Source organism: Scedosporium apiospermum (assembly GCF_000732125.1).
Source record: "Scedosporium apiospermum strain IHEM 14462 chromosome Unknown SEQ_SAPIO_0090, whole genome shotgun sequence".
Classification (NCBI taxonomy): domain Eukaryota; kingdom Fungi; phylum Ascomycota; class Sordariomycetes; order Microascales; family Microascaceae; genus Scedosporium; species Scedosporium apiospermum.
Window position 1 is genome coordinate 945,201 of NW_015971791.1, and position 17,081 is coordinate 962,281.

A 17,081-nucleotide genomic window follows, 5' to 3' on the forward strand; every position below is an offset into this window, starting at 1 on the left:
GGGTGAATCGAGAAGCTCTGAGACGGAATGTAGGGAAGCGGACTCTGGGTCCGGGGCGGACGGCGGACCGTGTTCCGAGCACATCCGCCTGGCTTATCTCTTTTGGACAACCTAACCGTATCCGTTGTGTCCGTGCACGCGGGGCGTCCACCCTTCCACCCTTGCTTGATACGGGGTAGTTGATATCGTTGGTGATTTGATGATCACATCAAAGTTTGGCGTTAGGGCGCTTTGATAGTGCCTTAGTGCCTTGGCTATTTAGTCGAAGGGGCTCCTGCTCCTTTTCGACTCATTTAGACTTATGCGGCGTAGTGAGCTCAGTTCTCTTAGAAACGGCTCTAAGGTTAGTCCAAGTGGACCTTGGTTTTACCCTACTATTCATCATCGACTCCGGCGGCCAGTTTGCGGCCGACAGAATTCCACCATGAGCGCAAAAGGCGACCAACATCAGGATGCATCTCAGGTCAGGGTCTCGTTGGAGAAGCCCGTGGACAGTGTATTGAGCCGCACTGAGGGTGACGTTGAAGTACACAACCTCGATCTTGTCACCGAGGCCATTGACGCTATCGGATTCGGCAAGTATCACTGGCAGTTGACATTCACCTGCGGGTTCGGCTTTCTTGTTGATCAGGTTAGAGAACCGCAATCAATACCCCGCCTGATCAAGCGTATTGACTTATAACGGAATGGTTATAATAGATGTTACTCGTGTCGGTCAGCCTGGTGACTCCTCAGGCCGCCATGGAATTCGGGCCTCGATACGCGACTCTGCTTTCGGTGGGGCTGTACGCCGGGCTACTGGTAGGCGCATTGTCGCTGGGCGCATTGGCGGACAATCTCGGTAGAAGATTTATCTGGCAACTATCCATATTCGGTGTTTCCATTGTCACCTTACTTGCTGCTAGTTCGCCTAACTGGGCTGCGTTGAACGTCTGGGTAGCCCTATCCGGCTACTTCGCCGGGGGTAATCGTAAGAGGACTTAGGCTCCCTTTGAGAACCTTCGTGAACTACGATCTACCGGACATCATACTAACCTGGGACTGGACCTCAAATAGTTGCAATCGACTTGACAATCCTGGCAGAGAGCATTCCTGCACAATGGTCGTTCATACTCTCGGGGCTCGCGGCTGTGTGGGGATTGGGGAATGCCATTTCTGGCCTGATCGGTATCTCGCTCGCCATCTCCCCCCGTCCTTATTAGGACCTCAAAGCCCCATCTGATCTGGCTCCCATTGCTAACAGGACGATATTAAGCGTGGCCGCTGCTAGTCAATTTTGGCTGTCCCGCCGGGTCGACCTCAGAAACTTGCGCCAAGGGCGCCAATATGGGCTGGCGCTACTTATATATCACGCTCGGCGGCCTCTGCCTCGTAATGGCTTTCATTCGCGCTCTCGTCTTCAAGTCGCGCGAGTCGCCCAGGTGGCTGGTCTCATGCGGACGTATCACGGAAGCTGTTGACGTCCTCAACAAGATTAGCTCAACTAACGGTTCAGATTATAGCGTGACAGCCGAGCACTTCATCCAGGGGCCGCGACATAGCGTCCAGGTCAACTCACTTAGAGAAAATGCTCGAAGAGCTGCAAGGCTCTTCTCTGGCGCTCGCCGCCCCCGGCTTATGGCTTGCCTGACTGTCTTGTGGGCCTTGATCGGCATCGCGTATGTTTCTACACCTGCGCAAGCAGGTCCTCCTTTCAATTGTTAAAGTCGAGTTATTATCTAATTTTCATATATCACATAGTTATCCCCTTTACACCGTTTTTCTGCCGTATTACCTAGCCGCCAACGGGGCCACGCTCGGTGAAGCTAGTACCTACATCACATACCGCGATTGGGCTGTCTCCTCCGTTGTGGGGATGTTTGGCCCTCTGTTGAGCATGTACATGGTGTCAACTCGATGGCTGCGGTCCCGGATATCCATCGCAATCACGGGCGTCGCTTGCGCGGCGTTTTCGGCCGCGTTCACCACTATCAGGACAGAGGGTCAGAACCTCGCTTTCTCCTCGATGATAAATTTCTGGCTCAACGCCCTCTATGCGATTATTTTCTCGTAGGTTTCTTCCACAGTCTTAGAAAGGCGGAGATCAACAGCTTAATCCTAATATCGCGCAGATACACTCCGCAAGCTCTCGACGTGGAGAACCGTGGAGTCGGGACAGGCCTGCTTATGGCTATCGGTCGTTGTGCTTCTCTGAGTGCGCCATTCATAGCCACATTTGCCGATGTGACAACGTCTGCACCAATCTGGGTGTCATGCGGATGTTACGTGGTCATGGGGTTGATCGCTCTGGCTCTACCGGTTGACACGGCGGCTTTTCGTGGGAGGGCTAGTCAAGAATAGCAACCTACCTGTGGCTCCAGGTGTGAGATATATTTACATACTAAGTTGCAATGTGAGGATTGCTGATTGATTTTCATGGGGCATGGGTTAGGACGTGGTTCGCACTTTAAACCCGTCAGCTCCCGTCCGATATATTGGCAATTTCGGACCTCTTCGGGTTTTTCTTTTTTTTTTTCTTCTCTCTTTGGGGTTTATTTATTTATTTTTTTTTCACTTTATTTTTGGGGGTGTATAGATATGCGGCCATACTCGTTAGTGGTCTTCGTTGAGTTTGTTAATTGAGAACCCATTTCTCGTCTGATCCCAGGCAGCCTCATGTTGCCTTTACCCACCATTGGCAGCTTGTACTATCTTGACATAACCCGTAACATACTGCGCACAGCTCATTTTCACTCCGCCTATTCTCCTAAATGTGAAGTTTGGGGCTGCTTTACCCCGTATATGCGGGAAGTACGGCTCCGTTCCCGGGGCGGCGGGAAAGGGAGGTGCACAGGATAAAGGGCCATGGAATTGTGGACCTCTTCCAAGTCTGGAGATCAGCTACGCCTCCGGTGTTTGTAGAGGGCCACCTGTTTAGCTAGGTCTACTTGACGACGCAACCGTTTTCATAGTAAGTTGATGATAAAGTAGGATTGAATTTTAAGATCTAAAGCAATGCAGTATGCTATAGAGGCAAGAATCCATCTATTTACACCGGTACAGTGACACCCACACGCTGCTCTTTTCCGGAGTCAGTTGCGACTCCGCCGAGTACGCCATTTAGTGCGACAACCTCCTTTGGGCTGTTGGTAGCTTTTTCGGTCACCTCCACCCCCTGGTCGGGTCGGGTCCGCAGCCGCGACTGGCTATTTTGGAATGGAAGAAGACAACTCCGCGGGAGGGGCGGGCTTTTCCACAGGTAGAAACTTAGATCGGAGCCCTTACGTGGAATTGTCGTTGCCGTCCTCCAGGCCTCTTGCTCTTCGATTCCCAGAGGGTCCAGCTTGGGACTCTCAACCCATGATAATCCGTGTCCCCAGTACGCATATCGCTCTCCTTCATATTCCCATTCGTAATCTTCCCAGCGGTTTTCGGCAAGTACTTGCATGTAGTGGAGGGAGCTCCCAGGCCACAACGCCGTCACTTTTCCATCGACGCCTCTCTTGACTGCATTCATGTCAGCTGAGCGTGAACACCGCTGTTGTCAAAACCCGACGCCAGAGCTTTTGACTTACACCAACTGCGGCATGTACCTGTCCAGACCATGTCCCGCATGGAGGCTTGCGTATGCACGTCGAAATCTCTCTGGGCGTCGGGGCGAACCTTGAATGACTTGATGCGCTGTCGAATCATCTTGCGCAGGATCCGAATAAAGTAGTCGCTTGTGGCTTCAAGAGCCCCTGTTCGATCACGTTAGTCACAGCTTTCTCACTGACTCTCATCTCTGTTGCCGGCCGCATCTTACCCATCAAGCTGCCGTTCGAGATGGGCGTATTGGGACCTAAGAAAATGAGATAGTTCGGGAATCCCGCCACGCCTGTCCCCAAGTAGGAGATGGGATTCTCCGACCACAGGTCCTGCAGATTCACTCTATTCAAACCGATTATGGGGAACCGGGGCGTAAAGGTGGTATTAAATCCGGTTGCAGCCACGAGGACATCTGCCGGATACAATACGCCACCGGCAATAGTACCTTCAGGGACGATCTTTTCGATTTGATGGAAAACAGGCTCCACATTCGGCTTTTGAAGGGCTATAAGGAAGTCCTCTCCAGGATTGATGCGCCGGCACCCTACCTCAAACGAGGGGATCAAGTGCTTCTGCAAAACCTCATCTGGGATAAGCGACTTCATACGAGCCTCGAACTTGGTGCGTAGGTCTCTCTGTTCGGGGCTGTCCTTGACGAAGGCACGGAACATTCCGTTAAACTTGTCTTCCATGGCCTTTCGGGTTTCCAAGTATACCTCGTCATTCCACCTGAACCGTTCTTTTTCGCGTTCCTGGTATTCGTAAGACGCCGTTCCGCCATCTGGCAACGCCACAGGGGGACAGATCCAAGAAGGGGTTCGAATGTACACGTGAATCTTGTCTGCTAGAGGCTGAATCTGGGGAAGTAGCTGAATGGCGCTTGCTCCGGAGCCAACAACACCTATTTTCTTGTCCCGGAGGTCTACTGAGGAATCCCATTGAGCGGTGTGCAAAACGGGGCCTGAGAATGTCGATAGGCCCTCGATGTCAGGCATTTGGAGATTGTTAAGAATGCCGCTTGCGTTGACTAGGATCTCCGCTTCGACGGCTGGGCCATTTTCAATTTGAACCGTCCATGTACTTGTGTTATCCGACCACTCTGCAGATATAACCTTGCTATTGTATCGGATGAATTGCTCCAATTCGAAATGGAGCGCGACTCCTTTGAGATAGCTGTTGATCTCCTGCGACGAAGCGTAACTGTGGAAGCTATCGTTAGTCAAGCTGTCTCATACGCAGTAGCACAGGAAAGAAGAGATGGCACGGACAATTTCGACCAGTTCGGGTTCGGGGCGAAAGAGTACTGGTAACAATGACTCGGCACATCGCACGCGCAGCCTGCCTCGGAAAGACAGATCAGCAAAGTCGTCCTCACGCATCAACCCAGAATTGTTATTTGTTGAAATGGATGAATACCTGGATACTTATTTTCGTACCAAGTTCCCCCTAGCTCGGGCGATTTTTCGAATATCTGGAAATCAACGTAGTCCTTTAAATGCTTCCTCAGCTTGTAACCTGTATTGAAGTGGTGGCGAGTCAGTCACGGAGAGGGCGACTGGAGTCGCTGTTCGTGATATCTTACCCATGAGAAGGCCGGAGACACTAATTCGATTCTCAATCAGCAATGAGCAAGCCTTCCGGGTACCTAGCGACTTACCCGGCGCCAATGATCGTGCAGCGAAGCCGCCGGGGTGGACGGGAATAGTTTGCTCCTATTGTGTCAGCCATTATTCACAAGCAGGTTGTCTTAGTCTTCGAACCTCCAACTTGGAACTTCAAATCAGATCGATTTTAAGAGCTCGTCCCCTGTCGTAGTACTTAGACACCTCTACGACAGCCTCTACAGCCTCTTGTGACGAACGCAGCGCGGGACACGGTCCGGCATGGACCAGGTCAAAGCCCCAGCTCAAAGTGATGTGGGCCCGGATTGGGGCCCGGACTGCAGGCTCCCGCTAATCGAACACTAAATATAGCGGCGGGAAGAGTCTCTCCGGGGCGGGCGCATGGGGTCCAAGCCCATCAGCAACGCCCGCCCAATCACGCCTGCGGTGAGCGATGTCAATACGAAATTACAACATTCACTGAAGCAAACCCGCAGCGCACGGTACGGGCACCCGGCGCCGACCATGCCAGGTGACAGATGAACCACCCCGCCGAGCTTCATGGTATACCCTAACAATTCTTAAAGCTTCCTATGTATAATTCCTCTTTATTCTAGTTTTTCCGGGTAATAATTTTATCTTATAGTATTCCCAGGGCTCGTCTATCTTACTATTCTCGTAGCGTAGTAAGAGGATAGAGATATTCGAGACACTGGCGATACTAAAGTTGAAGGAGACATGGGAGAAATTGTAAACCAGCGCTTGCTCCTCCTACGGTAATAGATATGAGTCTTGGAAGCCATGGAAACTCTCGAACCTCGTCCTCGTAAAGTCCAACACCTGCGTCATACTACAGTTTCGGCCTGCTCCTTCTCCATATCTGCGGAAAAAGGCAAAATACGGACAGCCATCCAGACTTTCCAGATGACATGAGCAGAGACAAAGGAGAGACAGCTTACGAATGGATTGGAGTATTGAATCGGAACGGGTTAGGGGGTGTGGGTCCGGAAGGCGGACCGTGATCCGGACAGGGGGCTGTGGCTGGTGTCCGTATCCGTTTCCTTGATAGCCTATCATATCAATTCCCCAGCTGATCTGTAGAGGTGTTACAATCGGCCACGACTATAAGTCGAAGTCGCATAGTTCCCACGGCGAACTCTAAGTTCAGTTGGCGCACGGCAAAGGACCATCTGCTTTTACACCGCATTATCAAGTCTTCCTCTTCGCTACCCTCAAACTTCCTTATCAGACCCCCTGCAACTTGAGCCAAAGAGACGCATCAAGCTAACTAAAAGAGGAAAAATAGTTTGACGACTAAAATGAGTGGATGGTTCAGCGTCCTGAAAGGCTCCAGTGCTGGGAATAGCGAGCCGCAGGCGGTGCGAGCCCTGCCAGCTTCATGGTACCGCTCACCGGCCATGTACGATCTAGAGAGAAGGGCTATCTTTTCCAAAAAGTGGTTGGTTGTGTCCCACAAGGCGAGATTCGTCGAACCTGGCGACTTCCTCAAAGTCACCGAAGCTGGATTTACCTTCTTCCTCATCAAAGATCGTCAAGGTGAGATTAGAGCGCACCACAACGTGTGCCGCCACAGGGCATATCCCATATTGGAGAAGGATTCGGGAAAACTGTCAATACTGGCTTGCAAATACCATGGTACGTGTTACCTTCGAGCTCCAGAATCCTGTGTCGTCATGAGGTTGACCTTTCGTGCTCGGCTATAAGGCTGGTCATATGGATTCGACGGCAAGCTGGCCAAGGCACCCAAGTACCAAGAACTCCCCTCGTTCGACAAGGCCGCCAACAGGCTGTTCAGCATACATGTCCACGTGGACAAGCTGGGCTTCATATGGGTCAACTTAGACGCAGAGGCTACACCAGCAGTGTCTTGGGAAGACGACTTTTCCGCGGTTGACCTTCAACCACGCTTGCAGGGCTTCGATATGACCAAGTATCGTTTCGACCATCAGTGGGAAATGGATGGCGAATACAACTGGAAGACCTTAGCTGACAACTACAACGAGGTAAGACTCTCTTCAGACGGAATTGGAGGACCTTGCCAGCCTAACATGTACGATATAGTGCTACCACTGTCCGACCGGACATCCGGCCCTCAACAATGAGACGGATCTCTCGAAGTACTGGGTTGAGACATCAGGCGGACACATCCAGCACTTCAACGTCGACAAACCAGACAAGGAGGGCATGGGCATTCACAGCACCTTTTACTACCCGAACGTCGCTATCACTATTTCGTGAGTACCCTAGGCCGACCCGTTTTCATCTACTGGTCCTTCTTTCCGTCCGTCGCTCACACTATTCACACGAGCGGGAAGACCGACATTCTTTTATATTATGCGTTGCATCCCAGCCTCGGCCTCCCAGACCAAGATGGAGTACGAAGTCTACAGGCACAATGACGCCTCGGATGAAGACTTTACCGGTATTTGGGAGTTTTTCAAGCAAGTTCTGCGAGAGGACAAAGACCTATGCAACGCCGCACAGAAGAACCTGAATGCTGGAATCTTCCTAAATGGAGAGCTTCATCCTCGAGTCGAAAAGGTACATCTGCTTTTGACCCAACTCGGCGCAGAAACAAGATCCAACTGACTCCTCATGTGCGTATTATGAAGGGACCCTTGTTCTTCCAAGATCTGACGCGAAAACTCGTCATGGAGCACCAAAAGCAGGAAGAGACGGTCGGCCATGAGATTTGGCCAGCCACCCCAAGGCACAAGCTGACGGACAAGAACGAAGAGGAGGTGGATTTTTGCAATGCACTTGACAGGGCTGCTTGCCAAGCGCGGAAGGCAGAGCTTAGTTGGTAGATCGGTAGATTAGTAGATATAAAAATTCTCCCCTAGAAATTCGGCCTTGCACCAGTCGCTAGGGTATCTTGAGTTCTTTTCAATACATGTCACTTTAAAAAAGCACAGAAAAAAGAAAGAAAGAGAGAAAGAATTTGTCAATTAAACTCTTGCTTACCCCAGATTGATACTCATCCAGTCGTCAATCGCCCTGCTAAAGTCATCTGCTTGGAAATACAGGCCCTCATAGTTGCTCTCCGCTCCGATGCCATCCACGTAGCGCTCTGCGTCCGCAACACCTGCTGTTGCTTCAGGTGCCGTTCCAGGCCCGCTGGATGCGTGGTCCAGTGGCGTAGCGGCGTCATCCGGAGGGTAGGCTGGAGAATCCTTAGGCACAGTTTTGTGGCCTGAGATGCCGGCGGATCCTACCAGGTCGAACTCGGCTGTAGTTGTGTCTTGGTTGTTATCCTGAATTGCTGCTGGAATCTGTGCAAGTGAATCGTGAAACATGGATTGGTCCGCGGCGGCATCTCGCTGTCCAGCTCGCTCATATATCAACATATCCCACAGCAACTGCGCATTGATAGACGGGGCCTGGCGTAGTCCGGTGGAATTTTCGTTTCCAGCCCTAGTAGGAGTAGTAGAAGGAGCAACGACAACACTACTTCGTAAATTATCTAAGTTGTCCGCCTATGGAGCGTCGCCGAGGCTTTTAGTACAGTAATAGAAAAAGAAAGAACGAGGGAAACGGAAGGGATGGTGTATTAGACAGTCAGGAATGGGAATGCACGTACCATGACGGACACCCGCGGCCAGGTGGATCCCATGAGGCGTAAGAACTTTAAGCACTTGTCGAAGCCCGCCTGAGCCTTTTCTCGGAGACTCGGTTCTTCAACGAAGCTATGTTGAAGATGGATTGTGGCGACAATGACCACACAATGAGCCAATGATGGGTCCGATGGCTGGAAGGACTTCTTGTCCAACAAATCGATGAAGTATGTAATCCAACCGGCATGGCGAGTAATAAGATCAAAGGACTGGTGAATGAAGAATTGAGGCATGGTATGGCGGAAGTTCCGAAGGCGCATGGACAAGAGAAAGGGGTGGTTGAGAAGGCAGGGGATGGCCGCGTAGATGAATTGAAGGAACAGCCAGGGACCCCAGTAGTGACGGTGCTTCTGTAACGACTCAGGCGTCTGGTCTCCAAACTTATTGGCCGCAAAACGGTATCTTAAGGGGACACTGCAATCAACTTCCAGATGGCGCTGCGTGACGGCCGAATAGTCAGACTGAGGACTCCAGGGCGGTGGCGTGTCCGGTCCAACATGAGATGCAGCGTAAATTCTAGCCATATGCCACACCTCGCTCAACTGAGAGGTGTATTTCAGAATGCCCATATCCGAGCGGCTATTGAGACAGCTGGTGCCTCCGTCCAAGGGCACGGTAGGGTTTGTCGTTAATGTCCAGAAGGAGCTACGGCCGGTGATGGCGGCCAAGGTTTGCCAACCAATTAAGCCCGCTCTAGGATGATGCGTTCCAGGTATGACACATCCCTGAAGTTGCTGCAAGATGGAAATGCTTCTTATACAGTCGCTACATTCTAGCGGGTCTCCAAGAGTGTTTATAGATTGAATACTGTTACTGAGGGCGCTGGCGATCGACAGATTCACCCCAGCTTGCATCGTATTCCCATCTGGCCAAAGGGGTCGGGGAAGAGAGACCTTATTGTTAGCGCTGTCGTGGAGCAAAGATGGGTCATGTCATTAAATCAGGAGGCATTTCATTACTAACCAGCCATATCAACCATGCTCAGCAGACAGAGGGATTGCAAGGTCGACAGCTTCACACGGCGATTGACGAGGCAATCCATTGTACGCTGGCGAGAGAGCCTCGACATGGCGTCAAGGCGCTCTTGTTTAGACGGCGTGAGCGTATTGGGGGGGAACCTCAGGCTCAGGGCCTGCATGGCGAGGAGAAGTTCGTGATCCCTCGACTTTAGAGTCTCGAGGAATTTGTCTTCTGTGAAAAGGGATATGGGCTGATTATGGCACCATTTGAAGTACAGCCGGATGGCCTCGTGAAGCGTGGCGTCGTCCAGGACAAGGTGTGTAGTAATGCGTGGAGAGGCAGCCGGATCAAAGAGCCACGGACGCTGGTGCTCGGTGTTGTGCGAGGTATTACTACTGCCTGTAATCCACGGTCCTTCAACGACATGGCAGGATCCGGGAGTCGAAGCCTGGGACGGTGGAGTGGTCTGGCGAAGTGAGGCGGCGACAGGCCTACGAGAAAAAAAGAAGGTGAGTAAGAAACAATGGTGGGTAACAAGAGCGAACAAGAAAACACAGGCCACCGACAGGAGCTGTTGAAGCAAATGATCCATTTTGCCTTCCAAATTATCGATGCGTTGTTCCTGGGGGAACTGGTTAAGATCGGGAACAGAACAAGTCGAAGCTATTCAAGTATGATAGGGAGAGCCACCATCTTCCGGCTGTGCCTTACGGCGCTGGTCTCGTGTTCACTCTCATTATAAACACATTGTTGCCCCAGGCGATGACAATATGAGCACACAGGTCTCTCGCCTGGGCATCTGGTCTTTTTGCGGCTGTGATGCAAGTTAGTTAGGGCACAGGACATGGCTTAGCTTCTGGAAAGCTCTGCGGAGGGACTTGTCGCACCGGCAAGGATCACAAGCTTGCCGCACCCGTTTTGGAGGACGCGTATCTTCCATGAGCGCGAGCACAAGTAGAAAGTATCTCGTTTTTCGGTCCGTTGATATGGGCAATCCAAAATGTTCTAGCGACCGAGAATCGCATTGCAGGTCAGAAGTAGCAGTAAGAGTACGTAGAAGTAAAATTGAGCGGAAGTAAAAAGCGAGTAGAAGTGGGTTAAGCAGTTTAACTACAGCATATAAATCCGAGCTCCTGGTCACATAAGTGGGGAAACGGGAACCTGGTGCTTCGTACTCTCCTCTGATTAGATTTGACTCTTATCGGATAGGGGATGCGGTGTTGTGTCGGCTGCCGAACTTGGTCTAGGACCTGGCAGCTTCCCCGCACCCCGCTAGTACTATTAAAGCTAGCAAGGCGTAAGAAGTGTCTCCACCTTGATAAGCCTCAGAGAGCCCGCCACAGCTTGTCATCTAGTTTAGATGGTTGAGCTGAGCGCTTCAAGGTGTGCCACGAGCAGCCTGGGAGCCAGACGTGAAAAGTAGGGACAGACGGCAAGTGGATCACGTGAGAAGATATTAGTCAGAAAGTCGCACTTGCAGGGAGCGACCGATCGGGCATTCCTACGAAGTACACACATCGTTCCCTCGATGAAAACAGCTCTTGGATACGTCCAACACGTACGGTACCATCTAATTATTTGACGTTCAAGCAGGACTCGTCACCTTCAAAATGGAGACCGCGGCGGCGTTCGGTCTCGCCGCCAATGCTATGCAAATGCTCGAATACACCGCTAAATTGATCAAGACAGCCAACAAACAGGAGCTATGCAGGCAGCCTGCCCATCGAAATGCGAGAAATCGAAGCCATAGCGATGAGCCTAGTGCACTCAGTCAACATCGTCACGCAAAAGTCTAAAGATTAATAGGACTAGGCCCTTACTACTATATACAATTCCAGCCTATCACTTGCTCAGGAGCTACAAGGCTTAATAGGCGTAGCAAAGGAGATCACCATTAAGAATAGTAGCAGGATAATAAATATCTTTTAGGGAATATTTTAAGCTATTATTTAGATTGAAAAAGAGGTAAGCTAGATCTAGTTAAGGCTGTTATATTTACAGCAGTAGATAAGGCTCTATCTTATAATCAAGAATAGGTAGAGTAAATACTCTCCTAGGGTTCCTATACTTCCTTATTATAAATTAACAAATCTTAATAATGTAAGTGTAATCAAGGCAAAGTAAAATCAAGTTTAGATATCTTTATAGGAAGGGTGATTAGTATTAAGGAAAAGATTAATACTTTAATATTGGTGTAAGCAGAGAAATATCTATTACAGAGCAACCATTCATTAAGAGCCAGGAGGCTGAAGCTAACCCTGAAGTTGAAGTCAACTCTAAAGGAGAAACTGAAACTGAAGCTAGTAAAGAAGTTGAGATTGTAGAGTTAGCCCTTCTATTGCCTACTGAAGTAAGACTGTCGAATCCATCACACCTCTCTATTTGCTCGCCTGTGATTAATTAATTCCTTGTTCCCATTTTTATGTCGCCGTCCTATCTCCAGCAAGTGAGATAAATGCGCACATTACCTTTGTTTTCTGTTTGAATTACCTATCTCGACGGCCGCGCCCAAAAATTCTTGAAGGATTGATTTACGAAAACTCAATCCCATCGTTCGGAAACTGGTGCCTCCAACCTCATGCTCTTCCATTATCTCTGCAGCATGCCCTCGCTTCTGTCCACTCTGCTCCTGGCTTCGACCAGGAACTGGAGAGGCTCACTTGCCCTTCTAAAACTAGAGCCTAAGCTAACCCTCTCCCCCTCCCTTTTTTCTTTTTTTTTTTTTTTTTTTTTTTTTTTTTTGTTTTCTTGATATCGGTTCCGGTTACACCTTGCCTACGGTTTTGATTCGCGATTGTAACAGTAGCTGGGTCCCCGGACGGTCTCTCAAGTTCGATCTCCCACCCGCTTTCAAAGTACGCCTTTTTGCAGAGAGATTTACGATGTGCTTAGGAAACACGGCCGAGGTATGGCATTTTATCTAGACTCTGCTAGTTATCTCTCCTAAGCCCATGACCTATATCAAAGGAAGGCTAACTGTTGGTCCCTATCGCTCCTCGCCCTTAATAATAGCAGGTTGAGGGGATACAGATAAGAACAATCAGCGGATCAAAGCGAATTCCCTGGTGCCCACGAGCCCACCGAGTCATGTACCAATGCATGGCGCACTACGAACTCCAAGAGCATTCCATGCTCACACGTGCGATCAGACCGAGCAGCCGAACAACTTCTGCTCCGCAGAATACGGACAGACAAATTTCTGTCTTTGCGGAGCTTTGCCAGTCCCTAAATTGCTATTTCCCCACCGACCTATGGTTCCATCACACTGTTCACCCGAAGATCAAATCTTCGCTGAAAAGCAAGTTCAAAAAGCTTCGCGAGATGGAGATCATTAAGGATTACGTGTCAGAAATGGGTGTAAAACCTGTGTACTGGCCCCCGTACACTATGAAATGGGCTGAACCGGATCGGTCGTGGGGCCGCGGGGTTAATGAAGCCGGCTTCCGGTCATTTGTGGAACGAGTTAAGGAGGACGAACGTCGCATGCTTAAGGGGCAGATGACCTTACCGCTACGAAGGCCAGTTGGTGACGGACATCTTGTTCGTCACGAAAATGCAGGACGTTCGCAATTACGCAGCCCTCCCAAATCCCGGCCCGAACAGGAACCAGTCAGACATACTCTTCGGCCCGTGGCCCCGGGCACAAGCGGCCGCGCTGTTCAGAAATCTGGCAGTCTTACTCTGGTTTTCTCGCCGGCGCCATTACGGAATAACACGGGAGCGCATGTAACCATGATTGACATCAAGAACCTCAACCCTCCCCGAAACAGTGAGGATAGCAGTAGTACTGCTGCTCAACGCACAATCCATCATCCCAGAACAAACTGACCGACTGCGTACCCGTCACCGCCCCCCACAGAAACAAGGCGTTCATCCATACCTTGTATTCGTTTCGTGTCCAGAAATTCTAGCTCTCGAAAGTTGCCTTCCCCCAACTCCCTCCAAACTCGACTTGGCGGGACGCGCCACACAGAGGAGTGGGGGGAGAAAGGGCAACACGCGCGCGCATGGCGTAAGAGAGAGAGTCTCTGGGCATCCTCCATTAACCACAACTACGAGCAATACCATTGCATCTTCCGGACGAAATAGGGATGCCAGCAGCGCAGGTATCCTCTATGGCGATGCTTACCTACCGCATCCACCTCGTGGACCTCTTGTCGAATCCGCAGACAGGATCCTCTTTTCATCTCACCCGACCGGGAGCGAATTTCAGTGAGTTCTGTAGCCGCTAAGGTTCTCTGCGATACACTGATCCTGTGGACGGTATGCCCAGTGGAGGAGCTGACAAATTGCCTTCAAGGCAAAACTCGGAGTAGTAATATCCCCTGCGGCCAGACGGTGTCCGGTAACTGTGATTCTGCGACGCTCGAGGTTGTCCGGGGAGAGAGCTTTGGGTATGAACTTCCGAGGAAGTTTAGATGGAATAAGACCCGCCTCTTTCTTTCTCGTTTTGCTCTTTACGAAGATCACCACATTTACCCTTTCTCCCGTTCGAAGATGGACATGCTACGGCTCTATTGTCACGGGCTGACCATTTTGAAGACCCAAGGCGGTCAGACGTGGCAGAAAAGGATAAACTACGGGAAATCACGGACCAATGAAGTAGGGACCGACAGGACCGAAGGGTGGTCCCACTGGTCCACTCAGGACCAACAGGACCGACAGTCAGTCCACCACAGTCCTGCACTAAGGACCAAGCAAACTGGTCATCAGTCCTAGGGAGAGCTTGGAAGGGAAATGCCTATATAAACTACAGTCTCTACCATATATCTAGTTTGTCTTTCAAGACTCTCCAGTAGTTAATTCAAGTACAACTACACCCCTACACTTAAATACACACTTCTCACCCATATCTTATAAACACTACTTAACTACCTTACTCTACCACCAACAGACAACCACTTCAATCCTATCACTAGTTATATCCACCTAATACCGTCAATGGGCTAGTATTAGGATTATAATATCTATACTTAGAACTTAGTAGAAAAACTAACTAACATAGTTTTAAACCTATTAGCAGCTACTTTATAAGATCGTAAGAAGGAAAGAAAATTTAAGATATTAGAAGGGAGATATAATACTTTAAAATATATTATTATTTTAAAAGCTTTTAGTTTACTTAAAGATAATTTTTCTAATTAATATTTTTTAGAGGTTAAGTTATTTTCTAAGTTTTACTTAATTTTATTTTAAGTAAGTTAATTAGTTATTTAATTAATTTATAGGTTTTTTATTTATAATTATAGTATTCTTAGTATAATAAGGTAGTTTACTGTCTAGGTAATATTAAAAAAGATATTATTAATTCTTCTAGTAATAGTAATATAGAAGTATATAGTCTTAGTATTTATAACTTTATTTTTATATTTAATTAGTATTTTATTATATATATTTAAAGTATAGGGCTAGTCTTTTATAATTTATAGGAGTTTTAATTTATTAATAATTATAGGTAAAATAAAGTTTCTTTATATTCTACTATCTATTAAAGCTATTAACTTTTAATTTACTAAGATAACTAGTACTTTTAGATAGTAGATCTTTTATCTTTTTATAATATTTATCTTTTATAGGTCCTTTTAGGATCTAGGTCTTATTATTTAAGTAATTTCTTTAGTAATTAATAATATCTTACTATATTATCTTCTTTATAAGCTAACTAGTTATTATTATAACTTTTTAATTTCTTTATATTATACTTACTAGGCTTTTTTTAGCTTTAGTACTTCTTTTTAGTTATTAACTAAATTATATATAAACTCTAATTACTTATTAATTTCTTTATTAAGTTCTTTTCTAAGCTAGTTGATTTTTTTAGTAACTTAATATCTAAGGTTATCTATAAGTTCTATAATATAGGCTTTATAGTAATAGAATTTTTTCTTTTGCTAATTAACTTATTTTTATAAGTTATTTTTTTTATCTAGTAGTTCTAATTTATATTTTAGTTTAAAGTCTTTTAAAGTTTGTAAGTAGTAGGATTATTATTTAGTAGTGCTTTATAGGTTTAATAAGTATTGTGTTATTTTCTATTTTAGTTGTTTAGGGTCTAGCTTTTCTTTTATTATTTTTAGGATTTATTAGAGTATTTTTTCTTTTAGGTTTTTAATAATTTTTTAGAGAATTTTCCTTTTTTCTTTTTTTTTAAGGGCTATATAGTAGCTAATTAGTAGGTTGGTGAACTATTTTTCTTATTTTTAGTTTATTTTTTTTATTAAGCTTCTAATTTTCTTTTTAAAGATTTCTTAAAATTCTATTAGTTTCTTTTTAATATTAGTTTTAGTACCTTTTATAAAATTAATCTGTTTTTCTAAGTTATTAATTTGTTATTAGAATTTTATTTAGAGGTTTTTATTATAAAGTATTGTTTTTAATTAATTAACTTAGTTTTAGGTATTAAAGATGATTTTTTATTGTTTTTAAACTTATAGGTTAATATCTTAGAGGGTATAGTATAGTTAGTTAATTTATCTTTATAAGTTAATTAAATTACTTTCTATATCTATATTTTATTCTACTTATATAGGGTTTTTTTTACTAGTATTTCCTTTTACTTTTTTCTATATTTGTTTTCCTTATATAGTTGCTTTAGATTAGTATTATTTTCTTTTTAGTTAGATTTTCTATTAGTAGTCCTTTTATCTTTTATTATAGAGTTAATAGTTTATTAATAGCTTTAAGGTATTTTTCTATATTTATATTTTAATTTCTTTATTTATCTAGAAGTTATTTTTTAATCCTCTTAGTTTAGGTTTATTTATATTAAGTTATTTAATAGGTTTAGTATATAGTTATTTTCTAGGCTTTATTTAATCTTATTTTAAGTAAGCTAATTAATTATTTAATTAATCTATAAGTTTTTTATTTATAGCTATATTTATCTAATATATTAAAAACTAATATTAAAATTATAATAAATAAAAAGCTATTTATAATATTATTAAAAACTACTTATAAGTTCTCTTTAATATAGTTATTATTTATAATTAAAAAAAGCTATATTCTAAGTTTAAAGAAGATATAATAAGTTAAAATAAATAAAAAATAAAAGTTTTAATTATAATAATTAAAAATTATAATAAAGTTACCTATAAGTAATAAAAGAACTTAATTAGAGTATAAGAAGTACTACTAAAGAGGACCTAAAATAAACTTAAAAGCTAGTTTTATAACTACTAAAAAACACTATAGGAAATATTATAGGGAAGTTTAGTAAAAACTTTAAACTAACTATAATTAGACTAAAAATATTATTAACTTTAGAGGAAAAAGTAATAAAAGCAATTAGCTTAGCTAGGAACTAGGGTAGGGTATT

General features: G+C 45.9%; 4 protein-coding genes and 1 pseudogene across 4 annotated transcripts; 3 read left to right on the forward strand and 2 right to left on the reverse strand.

Moving 5' to 3' along the window:
* Positions 1-424: 424 nt before the first annotated feature.
* On the forward strand, positions 425-2,340 carry SAPIO_CDS4112 (uncharacterized protein; the record flags this gene model as incomplete). The annotated part of the gene is made up of 5 exons (XM_016786747.1): positions 425-631; positions 700-970; positions 1,256-1,658; positions 1,741-2,049; positions 2,112-2,340. 5 exons carry the CDS (start codon positions 425-427, stop codon positions 2,338-2,340), a joined length of 1,419 nt encoding a protein of 472 aa, XP_016643723.1.
* A 688-nt stretch (positions 2,341-3,028) lies between these two features.
* On the reverse strand, positions 3,029-6,046 carry SAPIO_CDS4113 (uncharacterized protein; the record flags this gene model as incomplete). Its single annotated transcript, XM_016786748.1, has 8 exons — positions 3,029-3,486; positions 3,555-3,719; positions 3,785-4,767; positions 5,004-5,082; positions 5,150-5,169; positions 5,225-5,279; positions 5,840-5,939; positions 6,020-6,046. The coding sequence occupies 8 exons, from the start codon at positions 6,044-6,046 to the stop codon at positions 3,029-3,031; spliced, it is 1,887 nt and encodes a 628-aa protein (XP_016643724.1).
* A 441-nt stretch (positions 6,047-6,487) lies between these two features.
* SAPIO_CDS4114 (uncharacterized protein) lies at positions 6,488-7,996 on the forward strand (the record flags this gene model as incomplete). The annotated part of the gene is made up of 5 exons (XM_016786749.1): positions 6,488-6,824; positions 6,894-7,192; positions 7,251-7,423; positions 7,580-7,730; positions 7,802-7,996. The coding sequence occupies 5 exons, from the start codon at positions 6,488-6,490 to the stop codon at positions 7,994-7,996; spliced, it is 1,155 nt and encodes a 384-aa protein (XP_016643725.1).
* Positions 7,997-8,149: 153 nt separating this feature from the next.
* SAPIO_CDS4115 (Uncharacterized protein) lies at positions 8,150-10,355 on the reverse strand (the record flags this gene model as incomplete). The annotated part of the gene is made up of 5 exons (XM_016786750.1): positions 8,150-8,665; positions 8,770-9,496; positions 9,646-9,709; positions 9,767-10,254; positions 10,330-10,355. The coding sequence occupies 5 exons, from the start codon at positions 10,353-10,355 to the stop codon at positions 8,150-8,152; spliced, it is 1,821 nt and encodes a 606-aa protein (XP_016643726.1).
* A 2,729-nt stretch (positions 10,356-13,084) lies between these two features.
* SAPIO_CDS4116 lies at positions 13,085-13,591 on the forward strand (annotated as a pseudogene; the record flags this gene model as incomplete).
* Between the last annotated feature and the right edge of the window lie 3,490 nt (positions 13,592-17,081).